This window comes from Citrus clementina, unplaced genomic scaffold, assembly GCF_000493195.1.
Source record: "Citrus clementina cultivar Clemenules unplaced genomic scaffold, Citrus_clementina_v1.0 scaffold_7, whole genome shotgun sequence".
NCBI classification, from domain to species: Eukaryota; Viridiplantae; Streptophyta; class Magnoliopsida; order Sapindales; family Rutaceae; genus Citrus; species Citrus x clementina.
In genome coordinates, this window is record NW_006262075.1 from 8,924,232 (window position 1) to 8,949,632 (window position 25,401).

Sequence of the window (25,401 nt, forward strand, 5' to 3'; positions counted from 1 at the left end):
AAAAAAAAATAAAAAGCGAAAGTTTTGGATCATTGGAATTAGTATTTCTTTTGGAAAAAAAATAAATATAAATAAAACAAGAATAAAAAAGAGGACCAAAGGGGTGCACGTCCATAACTTTAGTAGTTTCTTTGACTGTCGACAGCTCCCCTTGTATCTTCATTTCGCATTGTTTTAGTTAAAAATCTTTTCACGCAAAACCCTCACAAGTCCAGATCTCTTATTGAATCTCACTGCATATTCTCAAGTACCCAGAAATCAAAATCACTCGGTTTCCATGTTTCCCGCAAAACCCACTTCAAGATTCATCCTTTTCACCCTCTCTCTCCTTCTACTCATCTCATTCTTCACCACCACCACCATTGCAATTGCCTCTGATCTTGACACTGTCAAGGCAGAGATTACTGTCAAGGTATGCTAATTTAGTTCCTTAATTTCTCTTGTTTTTGGTATCTAATTTTGTTTTTTTGTTATATTTAACTCAGGTTAGTTTAACTCATAAAACCTTCTAGGTGATTTTTTCTAGTCATGCTATGCTCACAAAAACAAAAATTAAAAATAAATAACTTTGGTGGGTGAAAAGTTGAAGCATGAGTAATCAAGGAATGATTTTAATACAGAAGGAATTTTAATTCTGTTTGGTTTTATGTAGTTAAAATGCGCAAGGCTAATAAACGGATTTTGTAGTGGAATAATCTCAAAATTCTATAATGAAGCTGCCACTGTGTTTTGTAGCTAAAATGAGGCAATTGGATTGGCTAAGAGATGAGATTAATTGTAACAAAAGCTCATGTCTGTAATCAAATTTTAGGTTCATATCATATGCATTCTGAATTTTTTCTGGCTGCCTAAAGGACATTTGATCTTTGCAGAGCTTATCAATGCACAACTTCTATGTCGGTGAGGGTTCAGACTCCACTGGAGTTCCAACAAAGATGCTAACAATGAATGGCTCATTGAAGATAAGCGTGTACAACCCTGCTACAATATTTGGCATTCATGTCAGCTCCACGCCTATCGATGTCGTCTACTCAGAGATTGTTATTGCAACTGGGCAGGTGAGAACTCTGGTCTCAAACATGTCAACAACAACGAAAAATGTTAGTTTTTTCGGTCGTATTAAACTTCTCAATGCTAACAAGCAAAAGCCCTAATCATCTTGCAACGCTGCAACTTGTGATGACTTGCAGTTGAAGAAATATTATCAGCCAAGGAAAAGTCACCGAACTGTGTCGGTGAACTTGCAAGGTAACAAGGTTCCACTCTACGGGGCAGGATCAGGTTTGACAATTACTCCAACCGGAGGTGAAGTTCCGTCGACACTGAAGTTTGGAATCCGATCAAGAGGAGAAGCTGTGGGAAAGCTGGTGAAGACAACACACAAGAAGCAAATTACCTGCCCTTTAGTCATCGACATTCTCAGCACTAAGCCCATCAAGTTCAAGAAGAATGCATGCACATATGACTGATCAGACCGAATGTTGGTTGATGAAGTGTTGAGTTTTGTATAAGTTGCTCATGTTTTTCCTGTTATTGTATTTTCTGGATTGCGGCCTGGGTTTCTTCCACTTCATAAGGAAAAATGAGATGTATTCATAGTCCTTTTAAGGTTCACGCAAGCAATATGCAAAGCTATGTTGCACGTACGATATGTTTAGTCTTTTGAAAGGATCATGGAAGTGAAATAATGTTTGCCAAGAATGTAAATCAACAGAGGAGATTGTGTATAATTCTATGCTTGTTGCTTAGAGTCCATCTTTCTTGCTGCTGCATTCCAAACCCAATGAGGTTCCGTGTGTGCATTAAATCTTAAAGTAAGCGTTTAAATAAGTCAACTAAATATTTTATTGTCTCTTCTCATATAAAATTGTGTTTCATATGGTAACTCGGGCTTACTAAGACAAGCAGGCTAGCAAAAATGGAAATATAGTAAACATTAACATTCTATGGCAAAAATAAATTAATTTAATAAAAGTCATGAAAATTTAATCTCAATAAAATTATACCACACTATCTTCTTTAATTGGTAAAATCGGATATTTGACCCAAAAAAATAAAAAATAAAAAAAAATAAAAAGCGAAAGTTTTGGATCATTGGAATTAGTATTTCTTTTGGAAAAAAAATAAATATAAATAAAACAAGAATAAAAAAGAGGACCAAAGGGGTGCACGTCCATAACTTTAGTAGTTTCTTTGACTGTCGACAGCTCCCCTTGTATCTTCATTTCGCATTGTTTTAGTTAAAAATCTTTTCACGCAAAACCCTCACAAGTCCAGATCTCTTATTGAATCTCACTGCATATTCTCAAGTACCCAGAAATCAAAATCACTCGGTTTCCATGTTTCCCGCAAAACCCACTTCAAGATTCATCCTTTTCACCCTCTCTCTCCTTCTACTCATCTCATTCTTCACCACCACCACCATTGCCATTGCCTCTGATCTTGACACTGAAAATGGTAATGATAACGATGACGTGGATAATGAACTTGATGAGTTACTAGCAATTGATCAAGAAGAGCAAGAACATGAACAAGATTCTCAAGTGGATGATGCGGACTCGAAATTCTCTGAGGCACAGGTGCTGTCAAGGGCACAGAGGATAGTTGTTGAGTTGAACACAGAGAATTGGAAAAAGGTTACTGAAGGGAATGAGTTTGTTCTGGTTCTTGGATATGCCCCTTGGTGTCCAAGGAGTGCTGAGCTCATGCCTCAGTTTGCTGAGGCTGCTACTTTGCTTAAGGAATTGAAATGTCCTATTTTGATGGCTAAGCTTGACGCTGATAGATACCCCAAGGCTGCTGCTGCACTTGAGATCAAAGGGTTCCCTACTTTGCTCTTTTTCGTCAATGGCACCGCTCAGGCTTACACCGGTGGATTTTCTGCGTAAGTTCTGCTTATTGATTTTTTTTTGTTCTATTTTGTTGTCCGTTTATAACTTCTTTTTTCCTACAAATGTTGTCTAGGGCCTTAAATAACATAAAGATGTAATTTTTGGGTTGTTTTCTTTGTGAATTTATGCTTAATTGTCTAAATTTGAGCAGCACCTTTACTTGACCAAAGTATACGTGCCCTCCTTTTTTGTATGATTGTAATAGTTTGATTTTAGAAATAAGTGGGTAGTGCTACTAAAACCTTAATATGTGTGTTAACTTGTTAAATGGGTTGTGCGGAATCAGGCAAGATATTGTGGTATGGGCTAGGAAAAAGACTGGTGCTCCTGTTATGAGAACAAACACTGTGAATGAGGCAGAAGAATTTCTCAAGAAGTACCAAACTTTTGTTCTCGGCATGTTTAAGAAATTTGAGGTATGTGGCTTTGGATTATTTTTTGTGTTTGCTCATAGTATTCGTGAAATTCTAGATCCTGATTTGGAATCAGACTACTACTTTTGTACAAGTTCTTTTTGCTAATGCTGTTTTTAATCCAAAGGGTGTCTGTACTTGGTTTCAGAGGAAAATCATGCAGAATAAAATGATTGCATCCAATTAATTTTAATATGTTGCTCAGATGAATACAGTTACGAATCATAGAGATGGAATTTATTTTGATTAATGAAGCTGGGTCATTGCCTAGCTTCTCGACAGGTATCCCCTAATTTAGCTAAATTGATATTTTCTGCTTCTAAGTTTAGGGTGTTGATGATAAAGACGGTACACCCTGTGGATGGTAACACAACAAAGCTAATATTATTTGGTGTATTCTAACATTCTGGTCAAACTTGGCTTGTTTCAAGTGATGCAGACCCAGATTTAAGTAATTCTTACTGGCAAAACTGGTTGGACCAAGAATTGGCTGCTTTGCTTTTATAATTGTATATGAAGTCAAATGTAGCAATTGAACATTTTTGAAAGCACTCTGCGAATTGAAATTTGTCTAGATGTGAAGTCTCTCTCTCTTTTTTTCTCTGTTGCTTAGGTAATATGTTTTGGATTACCAATTGTTTGGTTGATCATGCGGTTCAGATTCCTTCAAGTGGTAGACTAGTAGTGAGCTTGTCATTCTGAATAATATCTTGCCCACTTTTGAAGTGATAATGTAGCCAAACAAAAAAAAATGTGATAGTGATATGAGCATTATCTCACATCCTATAACAATTTCATGGTCAGTTTATATAGTTTAGGAACTTCATGGCTACTTTCTCATCTTTCAGCTTGTCATACAAATTGTTTTGTGTCGCTAATGTTTTAAAATAAATAGTCAAGATCGTTTTAAATAAGATATGTTTCAGCTGCATTTGCTTATGTACTGGTGTTCATTTTACATGACACACAAATATTCTCAGGGATCCGATTATGAAGAATTTGTAAAAACAGCAGCTGCAGATAATGAAATCCAGTTTGTTGAAACAAGCAACTTTGAGGTTGCCAAAGTCCTGTACCCTGATATCAAATCTACCGACCACTTCCTTGGAATTGTTAAAAGTGAGCCAGATAGATACACTGGATATGGTGAGTTGGTGATTTTACAATAATATTTCTGTTGTTGGCATATTGGTTTGCCCTGAAATACTTTTTGATTGGTTACTACTTTCGCATCTTGTTAAAACTTATGCTTTGTTAGCAAATGCTTCAAGGGAGTGGCTGTTTTTATTGCATTTACCAAATGTGGTCAGCTTGTTAACTAAGAAATTTCATCAGTATCATATCTTATATAATATTGTTAATTTGAAACCAAACTTTGAAAAATTTTTAGACAACATAAATTTAAAATTCATTCAACCTTAGTTGTTTTCTTGTTTCCATACAGTATGAGCAAGAATTTCCTGAGTTAATGAAAAATAAATTTGTTTGGTTTTGCAGAAGAGACCTTCATAATGGACAAAATATTGCAGTTTTTGAACTACAACAAGTTTCCATTAGTTACCAAACTGACTGATATAAATTCTGCCAGTGTTCACTCCAGCCCTATCAAACTTCAGGTTGCAATAATTCCAACTTATTATTTTTCGTTTAAGCTTTTATCTTGTTTTATTTCTTTACACAAATATTATTCTTTGGACCTTTTCCCAAATAAGATTATGAGTTAAACAAGGAATTAAACTGCTTAATGGAGAGGGAGCTTCAACATTACAGCACTCATAATTCTGTGGAAAGATAATTCACCATTTTTGCCTTTTGTTAGTCCCGTCTGTAACAACTTAAGTTGATTTCTTGCCTTGCCAAGATTGTGTTGATCATAAGCTATACTTGCATTGATCATTAACTGTACTTGCATGCTAACGAGGTAAAGCTTGTGATCCAGGTTTATGTCTTTGCAAAAGCTGATGATTTAAAGAGTCTTCTTGAGCCACTTGAAGATATAGCAAGAAATTTCAAGGGAAAGGTATTTAGTTTTAGAATTGTTGAAGCTACTAAAGAAAACCATAATCTTTTGCAATTATATTCTGATAATGTTATTATCTTGGTGCAGATCATGTTTACAGCAGTAGATATCGCAGATGAAGACCTGGCGAAGCCATTTTTAACTTTATTTGGGCTTGAAGAATCAAAGAACACTGTGGTTAGATTTCAATATTGACTATTAGCTGTCTTTTGAGTATCCTTTAACTGAAGCTGTAAACTGATAGCTTCTTGTCTGTCTGATAGGTGACTGCCTTTGATAACAAAGCCATTTCAAAGTTTTTGTTGGAGTCAGATCTCACGCCAAGCAACATAGAAGTAAATTTCTCATCTGTTTGGTGTGTACTTTTCTGAAACATCTACATAGGCTAATTACTTTGTCTGAAATGATATTTTTAGGAGTTTTGCTCAAGGCTTCTGCATGGTACTCTGACGCCTTACTTGAAATCACAGCCAATACCAGATAACGTGAGTGCGATATTTCTTACTCGTTGGATGAGCACTTGGGATCCTGTTTGTATTATCTAAATTTATATTTTATTTTTCAATCTCGGATTTCAAAAAATGTTCAACCTGACATCTTTTTCAATTCTTTAATTTTTTTTCATTTAAAATGTCAAATTTATTGATGAGTGTCAAACTTGCAGACAAACGCAAACGTGCAGATTGTTGTGGGAAAGACATTTGACGACTTGGTTTTGAACAGTCACAAGGATGTTCTTCTAGAGGTTTGCATATGTTCTTTCTGTCTGCATATAGCTCTTTTTTATGTTTAAATGGTGATAAGATCTTGTTTAAGCTATTCGATAATCATACTCATTATACTGTATTTAGGTGTGCCTATTGAACAGAAGATGAAATCATTCAAGTGCACCATTTGTCATTGTTCTAATATATGTAAAGTATTGTGTTGTTTGATAAACCTCAAAACATGATCCAATGACTGGTCAGAGTGCTGAAGCATGCATGCCACAATCTCCATAAAAGTGGAATCATAAGTAATAGAGGATATTGCTTCTCCTTTATCTTGTTGAACAATGGATCTCATTTGTCTGCATTAGTACTCTTGCTTTGATGCATGTAATCGGACTTCTGATCTGTTGGAATTTTATGCACTTTGGTGAAATACCTTGTTTCAATCGATGCAAAATAGGTATATACACCATGGTGTGTCAGATGTGAGACAACTAGCAAGCAAATCGAAAAGCTGGCTAAGCACTTCAAGGGTTTGGACAATCTAGTCATTGCAAAGATAGATGCTTCTGCAAATGAGCATCCAAAACTGCAGGTGTGTGTTTCAGAAACTTAGTCCCCAGAATCTTCTTGCAATTTTGTTATACATTTCAGAATATTTACAAAAGAGAAAAGAAAAAGGATATGTTTCTGACAATATTTAGTTTTTAGAAATTGGAGCTCAATTGAGAAACGTTTTAGACCTCATTATAGTTCATAAAGAATGATGATAGCTTATGAATTGTCGTTATATGTCATTGCAGGTTGAAGAGTACCCAACACTTCTATTCTACCCAGCTGGTGATAAAGCAAATCCGGTAATTGTCTAATAATATATGCCTATTCATTTATTTTGTCTAATATGTACTCTTATCTTTCTAATGTAAGACTTTCATTTTCTGGACAGATCAAAGTTTCAGCAAGGTCCAGCTCAAAGAACATAGCAGCATTTATCAAGGAACAATTGAAAGAAAAAGATCAATCCCCAAAAGATGAACAATTGAAAGAAAAGGATCAAGCTCCCAAAGATGAATTATAGATCTTATAGTGATTTGGAATATTGAAACTTTTAACAGAAAAAGGAAAAAGGAAAAAAAAAGAGAAAAAAAGAAAGGCAAACCAAGCAGAAGGAGATGAAGCAGGGAAACAATGTGAATCAGTTTATTAGTATATTATTAGTAAAAATCCTGGAAGATCTGTTTTCAAAATTCAAATGCTTCCGGTACTTTGAATCTGCTTGCATTATTAGGTATCCAATTCTTAGAGATACGAGTTATAACTACTGCCAGCAGTGATGCTGAATAAAAACAAATTCGGATTTTCTTTACTTTAATAGTAGGATTTTGGCTCCCTTGTAACCTCATTTATATGTATACTCTTTGAGCTATATTGCTTAGCATTAAAGAAAACAGAAAGAAAATACTATTTCATTACGTTTCTTGACTGCATCTGTACTTGATGAAGTTGGAATCTCTATTTGATTGTTGTGAAGTTGTATACTTATGGTCAGTGCAACTGGATTCTGGAAACATTCCAGGACTAAAGTTCATATAAAAAATATCGACAAATCATTTTGCTCAATCTTTTCAATCATGTTTGCCATGCCTACCCCACCTGTTTGATAAGAAAGAAGAGTTCATTGATAAAAAAACGTGAGCAATTTCCATTTTCAGTCTCTGAAAGGCCTTGGAAACAATCTTGTCGTGTGATCCCAGTTTTATGAAAGAAAATGCAGTGAAGACAGACCCCAAGTTTTTACATACCTAGTGATTCTCCGCTAACTAAGATCAATGAAGATAATTCGAAAAGCTCTTCCTAATATATCAAATGACCGGCCTTATATATGGGTAGGTAGTCTTAATCATGTTTACTTTCAGAATATTATGTAAAATATATATATGATTTTACGATATTATGCATGAACAGAAGTTTCAGAATATTATGTACAAAAATACATATGATTTTAGGATCTCACTGGTCATTCTTTCTTGTCAACATTGGTGGCTCATGACGGTTATGGCAATAAGCCAAGCCTTGGTATGGCCTACCGCAGTGACGGCGAGGCTAATTAAGGGTTAATGCTCTTTCAGTTTCTAGGACTTGAGCCAAATGCTTGGTTGGTCCTCATATTTTTTAGAATTACTCAGACTATATGTGCTCTTATATATGTCTCCGCTAAAATTTATGCTTTCTTTACTTATACGTTATTGACTACGATAATACTCTTAGTTAAAAAATAAAAAAGGAAAAATATTGATATTGAGTAATTTGTTTTAATAAATACTGTCTTAATTGCAAAAATATAGTTTTTGCATTTGAAAATTACTTTTTCAATTCCAAAAAATATCAAAATTTAAATTTTCTCTAATTTTCAGCTGCAACAACATATCAAATTTATCTAAAGAAGAAATTAATTAACTACCCAAGGCACTGCAAATTCTCAGTATAGAGTTCACGGAAGTGACCTTTGATCTGAGTGAGTCTATGTAACCTTTGAGTCTCTTGGTATCTTTCTTGAGATAATTAAAAGCAGTTTTTCACGCTTGGATTATTAATTACCAGGGGATTGAATTCAAGATAAATCGTTCTTGATTAAAGTCGTTCATCAATATTTGTAATATGATTCCTTTTTCCTTTAAATAGATAACAAATCAACAAATAAATACATGTAAAATTTCCTTGTTCCATCATTATGTAACTTGCCATAGCAAGTAAGATCTGAATACAAGATTGCAGATTGAAATGATGTAAACAACTTATTTCTTAAGTTTTAACAAAAATGGTGTTTATGAATTTCTTAAAAAAAATACTTATTTGATAAGTTTTTTTTTTTCATTGTCACAGTAGTTTTTAAAAATAGGTAAGAAATTACTTTTTATATGCAGTTTATTAAACGAACCACCACACATTTTTAAAGTTCCTATTATAACCTTAATATTTCAACAAAAAATAATTGTGTTTTACATTTTCACAAACTCTAATATACTAATAAAAGACAATTTAAAATTATATCTATTTTGATAATTATATTATAAAACAACACTTTCGTAATAAAATTTACCAAAAGAATATACTCTTCTTTTCAAATTCATAGCAAACGCAATAATATAATTTACCAAATACTGAATTGCTTTTTTAATTGGTAGCTTATTTCATCTACGAAAAAATAGCTTATTTCATCTACAAAGAAAAAATAGCTTATTTCATCAACTACTACAATCCCAAACCCCCATAAATGTTGTTAGTAACTTCAATTTGTAACCTTAATTTATGTATATGAACAAATGCTGTCGAATCCCATGTACTCCTTGTGTTCAATCCTTTTTATCACTTTTGCTAAGCCTACACCACCTGTTTTTTTAAAAAGCAAAATCATTCGGCAGTTTAAATGTTCATAATAGAAATTTCATAATCCATTGCTAGAAATTGCAATAAGTGCATGAATTATGAGCAGCATACCTAGTGTTAATGCACTCACAAAGATTGTGAAGGACAGAGTGAAAATGATTATAGAAGCTCTGGCGAATATATTGATTAACTTTCGTACCACATATTGTCCTACAATTGCAGCAATGGTCGCCACGGCAAAGAAGTAGATAGCTGTGAAATCACTCAAAAATGATCAATAAATAATCCAAATTTGAAGCTTTGCCATAAGAATTTTACACTAAATTGATACTTGGGTAATAAGCTACCGTAAGGTACTGGAAAACCCTTCAAAAGGTAATACTCTACAATGGATATTGTTTGGGAGAGATACTGTTTGGGAGAAATACGTCGACGAGACCAGGAATGACGAGCAGATATGACGAGCAGATATCTGATGGCAGAGTCCTGCGAACCGGTGTGTTCCGTAAAAGCCTGGTGCGCGGAGGAACAGGAGCAGAAATATCCTGCTCGTCCACGATGTTGTCATCCGCGAGGCCAATTCCCTATAAGAGGTATACGGCCATTCCGGCTAGAGGTCGATAGGCGAGGAGACCCGGTCGACGGCAGTTGGCAAGACATGCTCTCCAGCCCGAGAATCTAGGCACGACAGCCATGCTTTCCCCTGAACCGTGGCGTAACACGCAAGGTCTCACAGGACCACGACAGCCACGCTTTCCCCTGAACCGTGGCGTAACACGCAAGATCTCACAGAACCACGACAGCCACGCTTTCCCTTGAACCATGGCGTAACACGCAAGATCCCCTGTTTGCCCATAACGCAGCAGTCAGAGCCCCAGACTGTCTCGAAAAAAGCGGAAAACTGGGATTCAGAGGAAGCCTATAAAAAGGTAGCCAACGAAGGTAAAAGGGTTAGCAATTTTGATTCTAAAAGAGAGAAAACAATCTAAGAGCCATAAGATTTGTGGCAAGCGTTCCCCGAACCTTCATATCTGACTTGAGCGTCGGAGGGTTTGCGCCGGGAAAACAACCGGCGTACTCTGACTTGTCTGTGTGCGCAGGAACCTCCGAGGAAGAAGCCTTACGCGGAGACCTCCTGGTCGTGGTGAAGTTGATCGAGCAGAGATCCTGGTCGTAGGCCGAGGAGAACCAGAATCTCGCATCAACATTTTGGCGCCGTCTGTGGGGACCAGAGCAAAAAGCTTCTGTTGATAGCAAGAAGAGGGGTGAAGCAAGTGAAAAGCAATGGAGACAGGAGGAAGTAGTGCACAAGGAGGCGATAGGAGGCTTCACGACCCCGTGGCGCTGAGGGAGATAGTCAGTGAAGCACGGGAAAAAGTCATGTTCGACCGGATGGAACGGATGGAAAAACAGATGGAGACCTTGACAACCATCCTGTATGAGCTGCGGAGGGAGCGAAGGGTAACCCAAGAGGGAAGGGTGAGAGGCGGAGGAGTGGCACAGGGTCCCGATAGTGCGAGGAGAAGTCAAACCACCGGGGGATATGGTGGTGAGAGAAGTAACGTGCCTCTGCGGGGAGAATTCCATAGAGAAAGAGAGCAGTCCCCGGCAAGACAGATTTCGGACGAGGCCGACGGGGTGGTGAATGCGGAGGAAACAGAGTTGAGGCAACACTTGCATGATGTAGAGCAAGAGCGGGATCAAGTTGTTGCACGTGACCCTGGTCGTGCAGGGCAGCTGGAGGAGGAAGTGCGCAGACTAGCGCAGGTAATTGACGACATGCAAGGAAGGAACAGGGCCCCTGGTTGGAGGATAATGCTGGACGGAGAATCACCGCTCGCAGCAGAGATCATGAGGGCGGTTATTCCGAGAGATTTCCGCCTCCCAGACCTCAGATACTCGGGAAGAACTGACCCGCTGGTGCACATAGAGCGCTTCAACGACATAACTGGGGTACAAGGATTATCTCAATCCCAAAGGTGCAGGGTGTTCCCATTATCCCTTGAGGGACGTGCACGAGAATGGTACAGGAAACTTCCTCGGGGCAGCGTTAAAACCTTCGAGCAGATGTGCTAGGAATTCGCCGAGCAGTTTAGTGGGGCAATGGCACCAGAGGATGACATGATGGAGCTGAAAAGCATGAAACAGGGGGAGCAAGAAACCCTTCGGGAATTCATCAAGAGGTTTCATCGGGCTGTCCTCGATTTGGGAGCCTTCAACCACCCTCAGGCGTTAAGGGGGTTGAAAGACGGGGTGAAGATAGGAAGGCTGTGGTACAATTTGAGAAGCCCAACCATTCAAACGTACGCAGCCGCATACGAGCAGGCTAAAAGAGACATCGAGATTGAAGAGGAGAAGGCTGCACGGATTAAGACAGACCAGTTAGAAGGGTCGGGGAGGAAAGAGAAGAAAGCATTACCGGGGAATGGACCGATTAGGAGGAGGGACCACCAGGCCTCCGGTAGTGGAGCAGGAGGTCGGGTAACTGCTTACCAGCCTCATCAGAGGCCATCACAGTATCAGCGCAGCAGGGCGCAACCTCCTCGTTCCCCAGCTAGGGAGCCTTGGAGAAGGCATGATTCGACATCTGCTGGTCTTCATCGATATTCCCACGGTAGCAGAGCGAGCAGACCAGAAGTGCTTCCACCGCCCCCGACTCAGAGCGGGGCAAACAGAGAAAGAGCAGTGCACCTGATCGACCAGGACCAGGACTATGGGCGGTACACTTCCTTGAAGATGTCCCTGGATGAGGTGTACGAGGCCATAAAGGATCGAGGGCTGCTGCACCTCCCCACACCAATAACAAAGCTACCCAACAGGAGGGATAGAGGACGTTATTGTAAGTTCCATGGCACCCATGGCCATACCACAGCAGAGTGTAGAGATCTCAAGACACAGGTCGAAGATCTGGTGAGAAATTGGTACCTGGACGAGTTTGTGGATGGGACTTTCCTGACGGTGGCCACAGCAGGTGAAGGAGAGCAGAGTGATAGAGACCTGAGGCGCGAGCAGCCCGCAGTAAGGGTGATAGCTGGGGGCCCAACATTGGCCGGAGATTCCAACAGATCCATAAAAAATTATGCTAGGTACGCCATGACCAGTAAATAGATACTCTTCAACACCCCAACAGCCAAACGAGCAAGGGTCAGGCAAGTGCCAATCATGTGGACGGATGAGGATGAGAAAGGGGTTCTATACCCCCACGAGGATGCTTTAGTCATCAAGGCTACTGTTGCCAGCAAGAAATTTGACCGGATATTGATTGATACAGGGAGCTCAGTTGATGTGTTATTCAAGTCAACCCTGGAAGAGATGGGAATAGCCGACCGGAAGTTGGAATACACCAACACCTCCTTGAAGGGGTTCGGAGGAGGGAAGCTGGTCCCGCTGGGCGTGGTCGAACTGCCTATCATAATTGGGAGTTCCCCGACAGAAAGGACAATAATGCTGGACTTTGTCGTAGTGGATGAGGAAGGTCCTTACCAAATAATCCTAGGTCGGCCATTTTTAAGGATGAGCAAAGCGGTGTTGTCCAACCATTATCTGGCTCTGAAGTACCGGGTGAATGGGGTAGTAGGAGTGGTACGAGGAGACCAGAGGATCGCGAGAAGCTGCTACTCCTCGGCAGCAAGGGAAGCAATGCAGATAACATCCCTCGATACCCGAGTGGAAAACAAGAACGGCAGACAAGAACCTGTAGAGGATCTGGAAACCGTAAGCCTGGGGCCAGAGAACCCGGGAAAGACGATCAGAATCGGGTCGAGACTTAAGGGAGAGCGAAAGCAGGAGTTGGTGAAATGCTTACAGGCTCATGCTGATGTGTTTGCTTGGACACATGAAGACATGCCAGGGATTGACCCTGAGGTAGCATGTCATAAGTTGGCAATAAAGAAAGGTGCTCGGGCAGTAAGGCAGAAGAGGAGGTGCTTCAACCAGGAGAGGTATGAGGCTATAAATGGCGAGGTGGAGAAGCTCCTGGGAGCAGGGTTCATTCGGGAAGTCAGTTACCCTGAGTGGATATCGAATGTAGTGTTGGTAAAGAAGGCAAACGGCAAGTGGAGGATGTGTGTGGATTTCACAGACCTCAATAAGGCGTGCCCGAAAGACAGCTTCCCTTTGCCCAAGATCGATCAGTTAGTAGACTCAACGGCTGGGCACGGTCTGCTTAGCTTCATGGACGCGTTCTCGGGATACAACCAGATCCCCATGCACGAGCAGGATGAGGAGAGCACGGCTTTCATCACTAACCAAGGTTTGTTCTGTTACAGGGTAATGCCATTCGGTCTCAAAAATGCTGGGGCCACCTATCAAAGGCTGGTGAACAAAGTCTTTAAGCCGTTGATTGGGAGAACCATGGAGGTGTACGTGGATGACATGATCACCAAGTCCAAAATCCCGGAGGAACATGTCAGACACCTCGAGGAGACATTCGAGCTTTTGAGGAAGTATAAGATGAAGCTCAACCCGGAGAAGTGTGCTTTTGGGGTCGAGTCAGGGAAATTCCTTGGATTCATGGTGAGCCATAGGGGGATTGAAGCGAATCCCGAGAAAATCCAGGCGGTTGTGCAGATGAAGTCTCCTCGAAACCTGAAGGAGATGCAGAGCCTCACGGGGAGGTTGGCGGCGTTGAGCAGATTCATATCCAAGGCTACAGATAAGTGTCAGCCATTCTTTCAAGTGATAAGGAGGGGAAAGAAAACAGAATGGACCCCAGAATGCGAGGAAGCCTTCCAGAACTTGAAACAATACTTGCAACAAGCTCCGCTGCTGTCCACACCGAGGGAGGGGGACAAGTTATATCTGTATTTGGCGGTATCGGATCGGGCCGCCAGTTCTGTTCTGGTGAGAGAGGAAGAAGGAGTTCAGTATCCGATATACTACACCAGCAAGGCCCTCATCGACGCTGAGACCAGATACCCACTGTTGGAGAAATGGGCACTTGCCCTTGTGGTTGCTGCTCGGAAGTTGAGGCCATATTTTCAAGCATTCCCAGTCTCGGTAATAACAAACCAGCCATTGCGTCAAACTCTGCACAAGCCAGATGCCTCTGGTCGGCTCGTCAAGTGGGCTGTAGAGCTGAGCGAGTTCGACATAGACTATAAACCCCGCGCAGCGATAAAGGCCCAAGCAATGGCCGATTTCGTAGCTGAGTTCACAGAGCCCGAAGTATGCTTAGATCAACAAGATGCAGTTATAGGCAGTGACGAAACTCAAGTATGGCAGATGTCTGTGGATGGGTCGTCAGGGGAGCGGGGTTCAGGAGCAGGGATTGTCTTGGAAGGCCCAGAGGGGGAGGAGATCTCTTATGCTGTAAAATTGGAATTTGCAGCCACAAATAACCAGGCAGAGTATGAAGCCTTGATAGCAGGTCTGGAATTGGCTCAGGCCGTGAAGGCAGACAGAGTTAAGATCAGAACTAATTCCCAGCTGGTGGCGAATCATGTCAATGAAAGATTCCAACCAAGAGAGGAGAAGATGAAGCAGTACCTGAAGATAGTCAAGCAGATGATGGGGAAATTCGAGGCAGTGGAGGTGATACAAATCCCCAGGGAGCAGAATAGTCGAGCAGACATTTTGGCTAGGATGGCAGCAGTAGCCGACCCAAAAATGCCAAAGTCGGTCCCTCTGGAGGTGAAGTCCGGCCCAAGTATCGAGCAGAATTTGGGGGTGCTGCGGATAGAACAAAAATGCTCGTGGAGGGACCCGATAGTTTCATACCTTAGAGACGGGGCATTACCACCAGATAAGCTGCGAGCTCGGAAGATTAGAGCCCAGGCCTCGAGATACACGATGATTGATGGGGTATTGTATCGGCGAGGATACACACTACCGTTCCTTCGGTGTTTGGATGAGGACGACGCGGATTACGTACTGAGAGAAGTACATGAAGGAATTTGCGGAAATCATTCTGGCGGGAGGTCCCTGGCCCACAAGGTTCTAAGGCAGGGATATTTCTGGCCGACAATGCACCGGGATGCGCAAGAGAAGACCAGGAGTTGTGTAAGCTGCCAGAGTTTTGTAAATTTCTCTAACCAGCCCCCATAGAAGCTCACCTCTATGGCCTCCCCTTGGCCATTTGCTCGATGGGGAATTGATCTGATCGGCCCATTGCCAAAGGGACGAGGAGCAGCAACACATGCAATAGTTGCTATAGATTACTTCACGAAGTGGATAGAGGTAGAGGCCCTTAGCAGGATCACAGAGAAGAAAACAACAGACTTCGTGTGGAGAAACCTGGTCTGTCGATACGGGATCCCTTATGCCTTGGTAACGGATAATGGCAGGCAGTTCGATAATCACAGCTTCAGGGATTTCTGCCAGAACCTCGGGATAGAGCTGAAGTATTGCTCGCCTGCTCACCCTCAATCGAATGGACAAGTAGAAGCAGCCAACAAGACCATCAAGAGGCTTTTGAAAACCAGGCTCGGAGCAAAAAAGGGTGCGTGGGTTGACGAGCTGCCAGGTGTGCTATGGGCATACAGAACAACCCACAAAACCGCAACTGGGGAGACACCTTTCGCTTTGGCTTTCGGACATAAAGCGGTCGTGCCGGCTGAGATAGGAACGACCACACACCGGACAAATCATTTCAATGAGCAGGAGAACGACGAGCAGATATGTTTGAATCTTAATCTGCTAACGGAGAGGAGGGAGCAAGCAGCCAAGCGATCAGGCATTTACCAACAGAGGGTTGCTCGGTATTACAACCAGAAGGTGAACATACGGCAATTCAGGGTCGGAGACTGGGTACTGAGAAGAGTGAATCAGAGCACCAAAGATTCGACTCAAGGAGTGCTGGGACCGAATTGGGAAGGGCCATATAGAGTCAAGCAGATAGCGGGACCCGGAGCTTACAAGCTGGTTCGCGCAGACGGCCACGAGGTGAAACGCCCATGGAACGCAGCACACCTCCGGAAATACTTCCAGTAAGATTTGTACACATGTGAAAGCTATTTTCGCTCATGTTCATTACCGTTTATCTTTCACCCTTATTGTCAAAGGAAGTTCATGTAAAATCAAAACCTGCAATTGATGGAACTTGAAACTGTAAGAAAAATCAAAGGCACGCAAAGGCTCACCAAGTCTCAAAGCCTGTCTTATGGCGAGACAGAAGCCAAGCGTGCCAGGATCTGCTCGGCCACGAGAAGGCAGCAGAATCCCAATCCTCGAAAAATCCAAGGCACGCAAAGGCTCACCGAGTCTCAAAGCCTGTCTTATGGCGAGACAGAAGCCAAGCGTGCCAGGATCTGCTCGGCCACGAGAAGGCAGCAGAATCCCAATCCTCGAAAAATCCAAGGCACGCAAAGGCTCACCGAGTCTCAAAGCCTGTCTTATGGCGAGACAGAAGCCAAGCGTGCCAGGATCTGCTCGGCCACGAGAAGGCAGCAGAATCCCAATCCTCGAAAAATCCAAGGCACGCAAAGGCTCACCCAGTCTCAAAGCCTGTCTTATGGCGAGACAGAAGCCAAGCGTGCCAGGATCTGCTCGGCCACGAGAAGGCAGCAGAATCCCAATCCTCGAAAAATCCAAGGCACGCAAAGGCTCACCGAGTCTCAAAGCCTGCCTTATGGCGAGACAGAAGCCAAGCGTGCCAGGATCTGCTCGGCCACGAGAAGGCAGCAGAATCCCAATCCTCGAAAAACTCAAGGCACGCAAAGGCTCACCGAGTCTCAAAGCCTGTCTTATGGCGAGACAGAAGCCAAGCATGGCGGGATCTGCTCGACCGCGTAAAGGCGAGCAGAATCCCGAACATCGGAAAATTTTCTAAGGCAGGTGGCAAAACCATATACCAAGCCATAGCCAGCTCGACCAGACGAAGACGAGCAGGCTCTCGTAATTACCACACAAGAGAGTAATCAAAAACATTTCTATTAATTTGTTAATAATTAACAAAGCAGATAATCTTCACAAACATTGTTCATTACAATACAAGAAACATATCAGGAAGGTCGTGGATCAGTAAGCCCAGCAGCGTCGGTTGGCTGGACCTCCTCAGGTGCAGGAGGAGTATCACCAGTTGCATCCAGAGGGGCGCTCGCCTCGCCAACATCAGCAGGGACTGCACGAGGAGGAGAGTCTCCCTCCTCAATCACGATCGGCTCTACCCCTTCGGCATCTTCCTTGGCCGCCTCCTCGTCCATATGTTGAGCAACACCAGCTGTAAGGTCATCCATCTTCAGATCAGGGTGTTGCTTCCCGAGGACGGCCATGATACAACGATAGGAATGCCGAAGTCCCTGGTCGTACTGGTTGTCGGTCTCCCTCTCCAAGTTCTCTACATGAGCTCGGTGGGAATCGCGGAGAGATTCGAGCTGAGCCTCATACATAGCCCTCTGCCCTTGGAGATCCTCCTTAACCTTGGTCAGCTCCTCCTCGAGGGTAATGGCTTTTGCTTGAGCAAGAGACTCTTGCTCTATCAGCTTGAGGTTCTCAACGTTTAGCTCCCCCGCTTTTTTCTCGGCAACGTCAGCTCTGGTCGTCGCCGATTGAATGTCCTCCTTCATCTTCCTGTCGTAACGGCCAACCTTGGCCTTATAGTAGGTGGCCATGCAGCTGAGATGGAAAGCGCTATACTGCATGGCTCCCACCAGCTCGTCCAGGGTACAACCGTCAAAGCCCTCCAGGTCCTTCTTGCTCACGAGTTTAGATAACTCATTGAGATAGGGAACCAAGTGTTCTGGTCGGCTGTCGGGTAAGCGAGACCGAGGCACAACAGGTGGAGAAGAGGAAGCAGGATCAGTGGCTGCTCCACTGGATTCCCCGACTTTAGCAGAGGCAGGAGGGAGAGCCTGCAAGGGAGGAACCTGCTGCACGATGTTCTTTCGCTTCGCAGCGGGAGCATCTTTGTCCTGGTCCCTATCGGTTGTTGGAGGCCGAGAGCGTTTCCTGGTCAGAGCTCCAATCACTGCGTCCTCCATCTTATGGCCAGGAAGTATCAACCGAGACTCGAGGAAGTTGTATGTAGATAGCAGTTCTCGGCTCGAGCAGGAATTGGCCAGTACAGCCTCGACCCGTTTAAGCTGACCAGGTCGGAGCGGGAAATGAACACCCCAGGAAACTACAGCACAAACAGACACTTGGTTAGAGACAAACCAATACAGCAAGAACAATTATGGATACAAGACATCTAAAGCGAGTAGGCAACCTGGGACCGTGAAACGGGGTGGGACGCGACAATCCTTTCCGTCTATTTGTGCAACTTGACCCCAGGGACCCCCAGCAAAAAAGAATTTCCTCTTCCAAGTCCCACCACCACCAGTTGGAAGATCAGTTATGGGTTTCCTGCTCTTGGTACCAGATTGGAAGTAGTACCAGCCGGCATCTTTAGGGCTGCTCTTCAGCTGGTACAGGTGCTTCACCTCATCAACCGTGGGCTCGCTTTGGCAACATCTGTCCCACAATATGAACAGACCAGAGAGCACTCTCCACCCGTTGGGGTTCAGCTGACCAGGAGCCAGATTTAGCCCGTTAAGTATCCGGGCAAAGTAAGGCTGCAAGGGACACCTCAGCCCATACTTAAAGCTCTCCAGATACAGGGTAACGTATCCCCTAGGAGGCCGGCTAGGTGTATCCTTCTTTCCTGGGATCTTAAGAGGTATCTCACCAGGAATACTATACCTAAGTCGGAAGTCATTGAGCTCGTCAAACGTGGTCGTACACGACATGTAATCAATGGCATAATCACGCGACAAGGCTCTACCTCCTACTGTACCCCGTTCTTCTGGTCGTGATGTTCCAGATGGAGACACCTCACCAGAATCACCTTCCCCCTTCTCACTCAAGGTGCCTCCAGAGCCAGAAGATCCCTCTTCACCACTACTTCCGCTCGTGGAGGTCGTTTGGGGGGACATCCTCCTAGCGCTAGTCCCGACACTAGACCTAGTGGGTTCTAAGGGGGCCCCGGGGTCAAAAGCAGAATCAGCGGGCAGACTAGGCAAAAAACCTAGTTCGTCCTCACCAACCTCAACGACCTTCTCCTTACCCTTCGACATATCCTAAGTTCTAACCAAAACACCACCGCCAACTACAACCTCAAGCAAAGCAGAGAGAAAGGAAATTACCTACAACTAACCAATACCGAGAAAATAGAAGAAATACCTGAAGCAGGGACTCGGTCAGAGAGAGACAGGGATGACAGCTTTGATGCCGAGGTTCATTCGCCGGAGAGACAAGAATGGAGAAAATGACGAGTTCGTGTTTGAAGATTTTGGGTTTTCTTACTGAGAAGCAAACTCTTGGGCTGCCAGCATTTAATGACGCATATTCCGAGAATCTCGCAACCGTAGGTTTGAAATTCAAATGGAGGGGTAGATTTCTGCCACATCACCGCATCCGCAATTAAATGCGACACGACTCTTGGCAGCCTTTTCCAGTCCCACGCGAGCAAAAACCGTCGAGTTTCCACTGCTGGTCCACTACATTACCCAACACCAGAAACTGGGGGACCGGTGTTTGGGAGAGATACTGTTTGGGAGAAATACGTCGACGAGACCAGGAATGACGAGCAGATATGACGAGCAGATATCTGATGGCAGAGTCCTGCGAACCGGTGTGTTCCGTAAAAGCCTGGTGCGCGGAGGAACAGGAGCAGAAATATCCTGCTCGTCCACGATGTTGTCATCCGCGAGGCCAATTCCCTATAAGAGGTATACGGCCATTCCGGCTAGAGGTCGATAGGCGAGGAGACCCGGTCGACGGCAGTTGGCAAGACATGCTCTCCAGCCCGAGAATCTAGGCACGACAGCCACGCTTTCCCCTGAACCGTGGCGTAACACGCAAGGTCTCACAGGACCACGACAGCCACGCTTTCCCCTGAACCGTGGCGTAACACGCAAGATCTCACAGAACCACGACAGCCACGCTTTCCCTTGAACCATGGCGTAACACGCAAGATCCCCCGTTTGCCCATAACGCAGCAGTCAGAGCCCCAGACCGTCTCGAAAAAAGCGGAAAACTGGGATTCAGAGGAAGCCTATAAAAAGGTAGCCAACGAAGGTAAAAGGGTTAGCAATTTTGATTCTAAAAGAGAGAAAACAATCTAAGAGCCATAAGATTTGTGGCAAGCGTTCCCCGAACCTTCATATCTGACTTGAGCGTCGGAGGGTTTGCGCCGAGAAAACAACCGGCGTACTCTGACTTGTCTGTGTGCGCAGGAACCTCCGGGGAAGAAGCCTTACGCGGAGACCTCCTGGTCGTGGTGAAGTTGATCGAGCAGAGATCCTGGTCGTAGGCCGAGGAGAACCAGAATCTCGCATCAACAGATATTGATGAGGCAAATGTCATGACAAAGATGGCTGTGGCACTTGAAACCTGCATGGAACACTGAATAAGTTACGCGGGCATGGATGCGTAAGCTCATGTTGATGGTATGCTTCAAACAACTTCTTCAGCTTTCTTTCAGGGAGTAAGAATTGTGAACCTGAGGAGGGATTCCGAGCTCCAAGAAAAGAGGGCTTAAAATGAAACCTCCACCAAGACCAAGTAGTCCACCAACCACCCCAGCCATTATACCACAAGCACAATAAAGCACAAGCTGGTGTGCCCTCCATTTTGTGCGTGCATCTCCCTTTGATGCAATCTTTCGACGCCCTTTGTACAGGGCTATTGCCTCGTATGCACTCACTGCTCCAGCAACAGGGATCTGAAAGGCAAGAAAAGAAAAACGCAAATAATGATCTCGATAAATGAGCAAATTCTTCTTTTCAATTTAATTCTATTGTGATGGTACCTGTAAAAAGTTTAATACCCAGTATACCACTGAACAGGTGACTTCGTAATTCTGTGGCCAAAACATACAGGAATTTCATGAGTTGCATCCAATGAAGAAAAATAAAGACAAAGCAGACAGTTACCTTAGCAATCTGCAACGCAAGGACTACAGCCCACACTGCAACAAGAAGTCCAAGTTCTTTCCAGTAAATATTCTGCATAATTGAGACCTGAAAGAGTTACAGGTACAAGTCATTAAAAATGTTTGATCATGGAAACATTGCATGCTTTGCAAGTGTTCTTACCTCTGATTTTCTAGGTTCCTCAGTTTTTTCCGGAGTTGTGTCATTACTTAAAGACTCAGGTTCAAATTTGAATTCTTCTGCTCCATTCCCATTTTCAGATTCACAAATTAAGTTGGCTTGGGGCACAAGGAATTTGAAAATTAAAGAAAATGAAGATAAAAAAGCTGAGCATCTATCAACTCACCATTTAATTCTAAGCATCTAGCAGCCTCCTGGACAACAAAAAACAAGCACAGAAAATATACCAAAGAATGTTTAACTGAATTAGACAAAAATGAGTTCAAATAATTTGACACTTAAGTACAGAAATTTACCCGTTTCGTTATGGTTTCCTTTTTCCAACTTTCGACTCCTTTCAAGAATGCCTTAGTTGACATGACTGCATTTCACCAAAGCCTTATCAAGACACCTAATCAAACAGAAGAATAAAAAAGAGTGCAAATAAGAAAGAACATACCTATTAATAGAACTATTAGCAAAATTGTGATCATCCAATCAGCAAAAATCACATTGAAGGCAACTCCAATACTGATTCCCAGAACCAACATTGGTTGAAATAAAAGTGCAAGGTCATAGTCGATAATGGGTATATCAAGTGTAGGATGCCTTTGCCTTAGATTGTAGACAAATGTAGAAGCCGCAACACCAGTGATCATACCTGCTCAGATACAGAAAAAAAAAAAAAAAAAGAATGGGTAATTTTAGATCACCCCTCTTAAATTGACTATTTTCAAATTACTCCCATTACTTTTGAAAACCCTAAGTTATCCTCATTTTTATTCAGAAAATAAGGGAAACATGAGGGCTGATTGATGAAATTTTTTTTTGTCTTCTTAACAAAAATGGGGATAAACTGAAATTTTTATAAGGGGTGATTTGAAGATAATTAATTCATGAGGGGGTGATCCGAAATTAAATCAAAATGAATTTACAAGTGAGAGCTAAAATCATTCTCACACAAGGGTTTATTTCACTCACATCTTGCTAGTGCTACTGATGATTTGGCATCAAATCCAACAATCAGATTAAGCATAGGAAGAAAAATGCCACCGCCACCGTCACCTCCTACACTCCAACATGCTGCTCCAAAGAATCCAATTATGGCACCCACCACAATTTTCCAGCCAAATTTTATATCCTATCAATCCAGTTTCATGAAGTGTCAATTATGTAGACCATGTCACAACTTACAGAAAAGAAAAAATGCTACTTCGACAGTAAAGTGATATAGCAATATATTGAACTTACTGGCCAAATGTGTTTGTAGCTTGATCGACTTTTAGGAGAAGATATTTTGATTACATGATTAGGATCAGCTTGGTCATTTTTACTTTCAGTTGTAGCTTCATGTTTCAAACTTGATTGCGCTGAAACAGACAATAAAGCTACAACAAGTAAACCAATGAAAGTTGACGCTAGCAATCTCCACCGACACCATTCTGATCCGACCCCAGACATTTTTTTCTCAAAATGTCAAGCTTTCTCTAGTATGAACACAAACCAGAATTGTCATAACTAGGAGCTAAACACCGTGAACACTAAGAATTTGAACAGAATCCAGTTCTTTATAGCTTAAAATTTTTTGTGTTTGCAGAAACCGAATCTGTACGTATGGAACGGAACAAGCTGTAGTATTCTAAAAGAGACTTGGCGATTGCATGCTGTATTTAAAGCGGAGACGATTTGACACCACCTTAAATCATTTTAAAAATGCAAAGGGAACTACAAAATTTTGTACGTAAAGCAAGAATACGTGCATATATTCTCTCACAGTCACCAAGTTTTTCGTTATATTTTTTGAATCTTTGTTAAAATTTTTAGAAAATATAAGTTGAAAAATGAAGACTTTTTAGACTGCCCCTGTACATCTTTGTACTGTGTGGGTTTAATTTCGAAGAATCTTTCTGACTGTTGAAAAAAATTATACCTGAACAGATGAAACTCTATGTTTATTAGTTGTTTTGTGTGCATAGTTAAAATGCGGAGGTGTTTGATGCATTTGACTGAATGTTCGACGAAATGCCTCAGTTAAGCACTCCTGGTGGTAACACCCTTATTCGAAATTCTACAGAGCCTTTAGTGAATGAAGAACAGTCCTTGGGTAGCAAATGGATTAAAGGTCGGGATTCATGGTCCGATTGGCTCTATGGAGCAAAAGCTCTGGTCACTTTGTTGATAAGGATTGATGAATGATGATGATTCATGAACAATGAGACAACTGTCCTGATAGTTTGTTACAGCTTCCTTTTTTAATGAAATGTGATGTAATATCAGCCCTCAATTCTAGGTATAGAAAGGGACTGCCTTTGCATACTAGTACTTTATAAAACAATGAAATCAGTAGAAACATTAAAACCGGAAAATATTAGTTCTTTATGTATGCTTGAGTCATTTTTCGTGGTTCGAAGCCAGCAGCTTTAGCAAGTTTAAAGCTTTCTTTTACACACAGTTAATACGCCTAGTAGTGATTCAATGTATCCTTTTTTATCTTGGTTTCACCGTCTACAGCTAGGTATATTTTGGTGTAGGAAGTATATAGGATAGAATATATTAGAAATTATAGTATTTGAGTCAATCTAATATTTAGTATTTTATTATGATTTAGCTTGTTTTATTAAGTTTATTTGAGTAATATTTGTAATTCTATTTTGATTAGGATTTGCTTTATATTTTGTTTATTTAAGTCATATTTCTTTTCTTAAAAGGAGTTATAAGTTTTTTAGGAGGATAATTCCAACTAGTATAAATAGGCTTGTTACGTTTGTTTTTGTACACAAGCTTCTCATCAATAATATTCAATATTTTCTCAATTGAAATATTTTCTCCTTAGGGAGAGTCCCCGTATGCTAAAACGACATTTAATATCGCTTCTATGCTGCGTCATATTCTCATCAGTGAAAATAAAAGTAGAAACTTTCAGTTTCTCTTGGCTAATCGTTTTCTTAAGGAAAATGCTTCATTAAGACTTGGAAGAGACGCTCCTCATCTATGTCATGCAAACATGTAAAAAAAGATCAAACAAAACTGGTACATTTTTTTTTTTCAAGTTTATACACATTGAAAAAAGTTGGGTCTGCTTCATTTTCATGTCTCGCCTATTCAACGAAACTGTTAAGACTTATAATTTGTTTGGTATATCTTATTTAGTGGTTATAAGTGCTAATATAATCTCATAAGCTTTTTAAAAAATTTCTTCTTGTTTAATTATTTTTTAGCAGAACTTTAAAAACCTAAATAAACTTTTGTGCTTCCACTAGGAAAAACTCAAAACTTGGGCCTCTGTGAGTAGAAATTGAAAATCTTTTTCAAAATATTAAAAATTTAAAATATCTTTTATTTATTTGACAGTCTTATTTCATTCATTTTATAACATAACTTTAAAAAATTTGCCTATCAAAGTAATTTTATAATTTTTAATAAAAGCACTCTTTGTAACCAAATAAATAAATTTCTTTTAATAAAAGTTCTACCTAAATATGTTCTATTTAAAAAGTTATACTAAATATAACCTCACTTTAAATGCTATTGTTGGGCCTTAGCGTATAATTAGCTAAAGTTTATATATCAAGTGATTTCTCTAACATAGTATCCCGACTTCATGGTTGAACCCGAATCCTCCTGCACCACCTAGAAAGTTTTGCCAATCAAACAAACTACAACCACTTAGGATGCTGCAACACACACTAACAAATAAACAAAAAATTGAGATGTCACACACACTTGAATTGCTGCAACATGCATTAGGTGGAACTAGCGACCGGATACACTATAATTGGACCCTTCACCTATTTGTTAAGCTTTAGATCAAACAATTTCCCCGAAGCAAAGCACCATTCCCCTTACTCATATCTAATTCTAATGTAACCGAGATGCGAATCCAAAAGCCTTAATCAACTAAACCGGTTAATACAAACATATCAAGAAAATTTTGTTCTCTAAAAATTAATACTAAACTCGAATCAAGCT

At 41.7% G+C, this 25,401-nt stretch overlaps 3 protein-coding genes across 3 annotated transcripts; 2 read left to right on the forward strand and 1 right to left on the reverse strand.

Moving 5' to 3' along the window:
- The first annotated feature begins 79 nt into the window (after positions 1–79).
- Positions 80–1,730, forward strand: LOC112096788. The gene is made up of 3 exons (XM_024180546.1): positions 80–412; positions 873–1,058; positions 1,191–1,730. Exons 1-3 carry the CDS (start codon positions 278–280, stop codon positions 1,467–1,469), a joined length of 600 nt encoding a protein of 199 aa, XP_024036314.1. The 5' UTR covers positions 80–277; the 3' UTR covers positions 1,470–1,730.
- A 411-nt stretch (positions 1,731–2,141) lies between these two features.
- Positions 2,142–7,516, forward strand: LOC18036801 (protein disulfide isomerase-like 1-6). The gene is made up of 12 exons (XM_006426899.2): positions 2,142–2,884; positions 3,178–3,307; positions 4,285–4,450; positions 4,802–4,920; positions 5,244–5,324; positions 5,412–5,501; positions 5,588–5,659; positions 5,741–5,809; positions 5,989–6,069; positions 6,495–6,629; positions 6,838–6,891; positions 6,981–7,516. Exons 1-12 carry the CDS (start codon positions 2,340–2,342, stop codon positions 7,110–7,112), a joined length of 1,674 nt encoding a protein of 557 aa, XP_006426962.1. The 5' UTR covers positions 2,142–2,339; the 3' UTR covers positions 7,113–7,516.
- Positions 7,517–9,341: 1,825 nt separating this feature from the next.
- On the reverse strand, positions 9,342–22,704 carry LOC112096816 (sulfite exporter TauE/SafE family protein 3-like). Its single transcript, XM_024180718.1, has 14 exons — positions 22,684–22,704; positions 22,414–22,573; positions 21,893–22,093; positions 21,750–21,814; positions 21,620–21,647; positions 21,436–21,551; positions 21,274–21,360; positions 21,150–21,200; positions 20,841–21,062; positions 20,681–20,731; positions 19,384–19,392; positions 9,769–9,802; positions 9,533–9,673; positions 9,342–9,424 (listed from the first exon to the last, which is right to left on the reverse strand). Exons 2-14 carry the CDS (start codon positions 22,466–22,468, stop codon positions 9,342–9,344), a joined length of 1,143 nt encoding a protein of 380 aa, XP_024036486.1. The 5' UTR covers positions 22,469–22,573; positions 22,684–22,704.
- Positions 22,705–25,401: the final 2,697 nt, after the last annotated feature.